Below are 7,860 nucleotides of genomic sequence, written 5' to 3' on the forward strand. Positions count from 1 at the left end.
AGCAATTACTGTCCATCTGGCTGATGAACGGCCTCCTGTGTTTCTGCAGCCAATTTATTTTGCTACTAAGAGACACCCAGATTAAAGACGATCACTGACACAGTGTTGTGTCTGTATACTGTTTGTGTCCTTAGTTCTCTGTAAATATACAGCAAGTGAAGTGATTTTACATTAGTTACAAGCTAAAAGCCTATCCCCTAAACACAAATATAACACTCTTATCTATGTAGAACACTTGATTGATGATTTAACGCTCAGGCAATAGATGCCATACTCCAAAATGTCTCCCCTTTTTTGATAACAGATCAGTCATTTATTTATTTTTCAATCTGACATTGTGAAAGTCAACATCTGAGCACCAGTTCTATCATTATTTTGATGCAATTTGCTGAAATAAAGTAAAAATAAAATGTACATGGATGGCTGAAATAAAAGTTAATGTAATAAAACCTACAATCAGTAACAATACACAACAGCACATACATGTCTAACAACAGAGGCAAAGAATTTACTGTTTGTAGCCACCATTCGCAGTAGGAATATGGTACTATAGACCCTCTATTTATTAAGAAAAACCTAACAGCATTGTATGAGTAGAGTGGGTAAACAGGGGACTATAATCTCTTACATACTCAACGGTTATGATTATCTATTATTGGCAAGATCACACCAAACATCATTTTTAAACATTCACATCCAAATGCTCTAGAGTATCAAAAGGCCAACCGGATACAGCAGTGGTCATCATCCAAAAAAAGTATTCCAGTAAATGTTTATTGACAAAAATGCAATGAATAGCGCTCTGCCAGGCTTAGCTTAATGGCAACAAAACAAATCAGAGACAAGAATTACATTATTGTGTGATGGTGCTGGCAAAACACTCAAAAGTTAGGGAGACATAACAATGAAACACTATCTAATGTCTAATGAAAATAAAAACACCCAAACCATCTCTTTCTTCCTCAAAAGTCCAAAAAAAAAAATCCTGACTGAAAAGGAAAAAAAAAACTAACAAAAAGAAAGAAGACAATACACAGAGTGGGTACAACGTATCGGTGTACAGGCTTGCTACTTTTTGGTTGTCTTGCGGATCAGCGCCATTCTCTGAAATGAAACCAAATGAAAGACAGTTAAGCCCACTGTGCGTGTTCAGTAGAATATAATAGAAAAAAAAATCAATAATATTCTAATACGCCCAACGTAAACAAAGCCTCCTGTTTCTCACCTGTTTGTGAGCCTCTGTGGTGCACGCCTTCTTGAACGGCCGGATCTCATCTGAGCCGTAACCAGGAATCCACATGTTCCACTGGCGCTCTGAGAAAAAGCAATGCACAATGTTAGCAGGACACAGGCTGTACAGACTACTCAGGACTTCCAGTTCCAACACTTAATAATTACAGTGTAACAAGGACATTTGCTATCAGGGCCATCATTTTCCTTGCACATAACTCAGTCTAACAGCTTAGTGTCACACTCCTAAGATCTAATTTCAAACTAGAAGGGCACTCTGAGAGTGCAGGCCTCCACCAAGGCCGAATGCCCTATCTCGCAATGTTACAAAAGGGGGAAATTATGTGTGCATCTGCCCCGTGATTCAGATCTGCTCCAAAATGTAATTCCTCACGCTGCACCCTTCGACCAAGTTTCATGAAAATCAGGCCGGTAGTTTTTCCATAGTCCTGCTAACAAACAAACCGAAAACACAATCTCCTCGGCGGAGGTAAAAAGTTGTTAATAATGTTGTTAAATTTCTGCAACTGCCTTGTTTATCCTTACACTGTGACATTCTGTGTGTACTTTAAAACTGAACATTGCAAAGCAGAGATGGCAATTTACCTGCCAGTGATTTGGTTGCCATGTTACCCTAAAACTGTCTATTTCTCAGGAAGCTCTTCCGACTGTGAATGTTTGCAGTCACTCAGGAGATGAGCACAAATTACTTTCACTAAAGGAACACACTGTTTGTGGCATAAAGATCCTTGTCTTTGTATTTTCTCTACAGCCCGTGGATCCACGAAAGGCTTCCCTTTAAGATGACAACTGTTGGAGTTTTTTTTTTAAATTCAAAAAGAATGAGTCTGCACCCTTCAATTATCACGAATGTAATTAACTGTCATATTTGAACAGAAATATCATGAAACTTTGGGTTAAGAAATGAATGATTCACATCAAATTGACATGGTATATGGGGCATCATTTTGATACAAGTCCTGAGACAATAATTTTTGAAAGTAATTATCCACCAGTAATTACAGGCTGACCATCATATCATAGATACTTGAGATTTTTTTCTGTCTTACACTAAACCCACCCTTGTAAAAATATTAGGTGTTATAACCTTGCAAAAAAGCCAACAGCAACTTACCAAGATGTAATTGAACGTCCTTCACCTCCAAGGTGTTGGACTTGCGATGGCGAGCCAGTTGACAGGCCGCTGTCACTACACTCTCTATAAAGTCATCTGCAATTTGCAGCAGCATCTGAGAAGAGACGGGCATATTGAAAACCATCAATCGTGCTCATAAAAAGAGAGCAGCGTTCCACAACGATTGTACAAGTCCCTCATTATTTCAGCTGCTCACACTATTTTTCATGCAGCCAGGCTTTCAATAGAATAACATTTCCAAATGATGGATGTGGCAGTAGGTTAGGAGAACTGTAGCGCAACAAGAGCCGGTAAAATGAAAATGCCACTGCTGCTTATGTTTACAATAAAAAATCTGAGTGCGGAGTTAATTTGAAACTGCAATTAAAACCAGTGACGGACCTCCTCGACATCCTCGTCCAGCTGCTCATTCGGATCGATCTCTCTCACCAGGTCCTGCAGCTTCTTCTTACTGAGCACCTGGAAAACAGATGTATCCATTCACAAAACAGTACAGGTGTGTTCCCTTTTATAGAAGTCTAATGATGGCTCTAATTGCAAAAATGACAACAGGACACCCATTAGGCTTCTGACATTTAAAATCAAGAACCACACAATGGGTTATGGGGCTAAAACGTGAGTTTGACACTGATATTTATAAACGACATGATGACATATTGAGTCATACATGTGAAAACAAAACATGCAAAATATAATACAGTTCCAAAAATCAACATCGTATAATCTGTCACTGTAATTGTTTGAGGGGGGGACATGTAAATGGCAAATTTCACAGTGGGACTACCCTACACTTTGGATAGCTCTGATGTTGTGGAGAATTAGTTCTTATTTCCAAAGATTTAATGGTGAATGTCATAAACTGTCTGGTAGAAAACTGCACAACCAGGGTTATAATCAAAATTATGCAAAATATCAACATGCAAATTAAGTATACTGAACTCTACTAGAGTAGTAATTCCTTTTTTAACTGCACAACTATTACTTCCAATCTACATGAGAAGATGTGTGTATGTGTGCAGTCAGTGGGACTCTATATACAGAAGCTGGTGCAGCAATGTCTTTGGTTTTGGTGAATTAAAAACAATTGACTGACCTGAGATCCCTCCGGACTACTTCTGCCAGCAGGGCCAGGGGTTCCAACCTTTACTGCTGTTGCTGTGCTGTTAGCCATGCTGGTGGCCACAGTGAAAAGTGGAGGGACTCTGTGGAGTTTCACTGGAGGCAAAACTGTTGTGTGGTATGTGTCAGAGTCCTGAGTGACAGTCCAAGATAGATGTGATAGATTATCGTTTACAGGGACCACCTCCGTAAATCTGGGGGAAAACAGTCAGGTAAGTAAACAACGTTAGCGTCACAGAAGCAATAGGTTGATATAAACATGCTTCATAACCTGGACGAAAAAGCAGTTTATTAGTATTAGCCTTTAATTGTTGTGTGTAATGTTTCATCTGTTTACTAATTTTATTTTCTTGTGGTGTATTATTATATTTAATTTTCTGTTTTTCCTCCCTGTTTTATTTAATTTTAATTTAATTTAATCTTTCCCCCATGTTTGCTGTCCGACAAAAATTGGGGAAAGGGCTTTTGCATATTTTGCACCCTCAGCCTGGAATTTAGTCCAAAATGACCTAAAAATTAAGGAGCTGGTATCATTAAACATTTTTAAATCTAAAATGAAGGCTTTAGAAGCAGACTCTGGCATGCCAATGTTTTTAGCCCTCTTATTGTACAGCTGACTCCCAGAAAAGTTCCCTTTTGTCCCCCATTTGTCTTTAGATAGTTCTCTTTTAATGCAAATTTGAGTGCTTTTGTGAATTGTATTTTATCTCTATTTGTGTCTGCAACTTTGTGTTCTTTCAATGGGACTAACCTGGTTAAATAAAGGTTAAATAAATAAATAAATAAAAAAATGTAAAGCACTTTGTAGCTTTGAACGGTGCAGTATAGTGATTGTTAGTAGAAGTAAAACAAGTTAGCATCACAGAAGCAATAGGTTGATATAAATATGCTTCATAACCTGGACGAAAAGGCAGTTTATTAGTATTAGCCTTAATTGTTGTGTGTAATGTTTCATCTGCTCGATTTGTTTACTCATTTTATTTTGTTGTGGTGTATATTATTATTTTATTTAATTGCAGTACTGATTGTTTAACATTTCCCCTCATGCAAAGCACTTTGTAGCTCTGAACGGTGCAGTATAGTAGTTGTTGCCTCTCATTAGCTACCAGACACATGCAGCAACTTAGCCGTCAACACACCGCTTTAGGATCTCCTCACAATATTAAACGAGTTAGCAAAATAACACCACACTCCTAAAATACTAAGACAACACGGGTAACTACTGAGCGCCTCTGCAGCTTTAACAAATAAAGCAGAAGCAGTGAAACACCGACTCTAACATCACGCTAGTGCTAAAAACAATAGCAGCTAACAAGCTCTGAGTTTAGCCGGACAGGCTAACAGTAGCAGCTAATCTAGCTTTATGCCTGGTACATCCTACAATCACGCGTTAAATAGACAACTTACCCAATAAAACAAACACTATCTGTCCATGTTTCGGCGTCGTTGCGACGACAATGAGTGAGTTTGATACAGAAATATAACCCTGAAGCTCTCTTCTGCTCAGCTGGAAACAAATGAGCGAGCTTTCACTACTTCCGCTTTGGTTATGTCTATTTCCGGTGGCAACATAGTCGCCTCTCTGCTGCCACCTGATGGACAGTTTGAGGAACTACATGAAGGATTCAACATGACATGGAAATAAATAAATAAATAAATAAATAAATAAATAAATAAATAAAATGCATTTTTTTTTCTGGTAATTAATCAGTACACCAATAGGCATGTATACATTATTTTTGTTTGTAGCTTATTTTGTATATTGGTAGAAATTAAAAAAAAATTCTTATGTTATTCTAACGTTTTTATCTATTCAATTCAATTTATTTTTGTATAGCGTCAAATCACAACAGAAGTTATCTCAAGACGCTTTATATATAGAGCAGGTCTTAGACCGTACACCATAGTTTAGAGACCCAACATGATCTACCAAGCCCAAAGCAAATTCCTAGTGTATACCTCTAACACCTGGCAATAAACATGATTCTGATTCTGATTCTGAAATAGATTTTTTTTTTTTTTTATTGTTTTTAATTTTATTTTTTTACTTGTGTATATTCTTTTTACTTATTTATCTATTTTTTTTTGTATATGATATGTTTTTCCTGTATCTATATTGGCTTATTTTATATTAGTATTAGGTTTGTTAAGTTTGTTTGTACCGAGAATGTTATTATTGGGGACGTTTGTGAATGTTTGTTCTGTTGTTTCAAAATGAACAAAAAAACAATAAATATAATATTGAAAAAAAAGTTACAAAAAGTATACCAATAGGTAAACAAGCTCTATGATGGCAAGTGTAGTTCATCCAAAACACCAGCATGATAAAAAAAACAATTCACAACTTGATAAAGTACATAAAAACAGTAATACAAAAGCCATACTTTTAAATATCTAAATATCAAACATGTTATTTATAAACAGTATGTCATATTCATCATCACATGTGTCAGAAAATCCAGTCGTTCCATATTATTTGGAATTATTTGGAACCCCCCCTGTCTATTCATGTTGTGATCAATAACCTGCATGTGTAATCTCTGTCCACATGCAGCCACCCTGCTCATTAAAGGGCCAACACAGCCGGTCCTCGAGGGAGACAGCATCACACTGGAGTGTCTGTACTCAGACTCTGAACACAACATCAGCAAGTTCCATTTCGAGGTCTTCTCCCAGGTGAGCCATGGGAACAAAATAGGAGGAAATAGAGGAAAAGGTCAGGCCCCCTCTCACCATTATTCATGTTTGCTTACAACACTGCAGTGTTGGTAAGAAAGGCCAAAGTGCTCGAGTGGTTTGTTATTGTTTGAATTATTAATTGATTTAATACTTCTTGTAGTGAAAAAATGTTGTTTTACATATACAGGCTGATACTCAACATCATGACATGACGTACTTTAATGTTAAGTAGGCAATACAATACCTCCAAACCATCTATTTTTTTTTTTTTAAATGAATGTGGTTTATTATTCCAAATAAAGTCATAGAAAGAAGTTAATATCCTTAGCAGTGCTGGAAATTTACATAAGGAGATAATATAGTACAGACAAAGTGGGAGAGAGACCCTCTGCCTTAGAAAAATACTCTCCAGAGAATAGAAAGGTTTGCACTTGCAGCCAATGGCAAGGCAAGACAGCTTTATTTGTATAGCACTTTTCAAAGTGCTTTACATAAACATTCAAGAACATTGCGACAAAGTGCAAAAGAACATTAAGACATAATTAAAACAGTTAAAAAAACATTAAAGATTAGAAAATAAAAACAAGCTCAAAATAAAAGCTAGGATAGAAGCTAAAACAGAGTAATAACACACAAGAGTAAAAGTTATAGTGCAGTATAAGATCATTATTTGGTTTGATAAAAGGCAGCAGCAAACAGGAAAGTTTTAAGCTTTGATTTAAAAGAACTCAGAGTTGGAGCCAGTCCTGCAGGTTTCTGGGAGCTTGTTCCAAATATTTGGTTCATAAAAACCGAACGCTGCTTCTGCATGTTTAGTTCTGACTCTGGGGACACTAAGCAGACCTGATCCAGATGACCTGAGAGATCTGGAAGGTTCATAACATAGCAGAAGATCAGAAATGTATTTTGGCCCTAAACCATTTAGTGCTTTGTAAACCAGCAGGAGTATTTTGAAATCAATTCTCTGAGAGAAAGGGAGCCAGTGTAGAGACCTCAGAACTGGACTGTTGTCCTGTTAACAATTGTTAGATATAGTTTAAGTATTTATATACATAAATTGAGAGCGAGAGAGAGAGAGCGAAAGAGAGAGATCTCTCTATCTATCTCACTGAAAGTGAAAAACTAATATTTTAGAGGGTCTGTGTCACTCAGTGAGTCTAAAGATGAGACTCAGTAAGCGTCCAGTAAACACACTGTAAGACGCTGTCTGACAGACTGAATCTCTTTCTCTTCAGCTCTGGTTAACAGTTAATCAATCAAAGGTCAAAGCCAGTGAAGCGTTAAATGTTTGCTTGTTCAGCGTTACATATCACAAGGGGAAATTGCAAAGCTCTGCGGTTAACATGTCGAGACTCCTTTGAAATCCTGTTGAACTTTGAAGGGAAAAACACTGACCTCAACAACAAGCTGAGACTGAAAAACACCTGATAGGCACGACTCTTCTCAGAGACTAATGACGCACTGAAAGTGAGCAGCACTTCCTGTATTTACACTTCACATTTAAACTAGATTTCAGGCGTAAATTGTCCTCAGAAAGAGCGAGTCATAACACCACCAGAGACTTAATAGCCTATTGAGCAATTTATTTTCGACAATATCATAATTTAGATGGTTATTTTCTTTGTGTGTTCAGACTTTCTGTGAGCCTACTTCCTCAAACTGCAGAAGCCACACCT

The 7,860-nt window shown here is 37.1% G+C and overlaps 1 protein-coding gene across 1 annotated transcript; it reads right to left on the reverse strand.

The window, feature by feature from the left end:
* Positions 1–290: 290 nt before the first annotated feature.
* Positions 291–5,071, reverse strand: taf12 (TAF12 RNA polymerase II, TATA box binding protein (TBP)-associated factor). Its single transcript, XM_037783920.1, has 6 exons — positions 4,913–5,071; positions 3,480–3,699; positions 2,768–2,845; positions 2,366–2,480; positions 1,226–1,314; positions 291–1,104 (listed from the first exon to the last, which is right to left on the reverse strand). Exons 2-6 carry the CDS (start codon positions 3,555–3,557, stop codon positions 1,069–1,071), a joined length of 396 nt encoding a protein of 131 aa, XP_037639848.1. The 5' UTR covers positions 3,558–3,699; positions 4,913–5,071; the 3' UTR covers positions 291–1,068.
* Positions 5,072–7,860: the final 2,789 nt, after the last annotated feature.

This window comes from Sebastes umbrosus, chromosome 11, assembly GCF_015220745.1.
Source record: "Sebastes umbrosus isolate fSebUmb1 chromosome 11, fSebUmb1.pri, whole genome shotgun sequence".
Taxonomy (NCBI): domain Eukaryota; kingdom Metazoa; phylum Chordata; class Actinopteri; order Perciformes; family Sebastidae; genus Sebastes; species Sebastes umbrosus.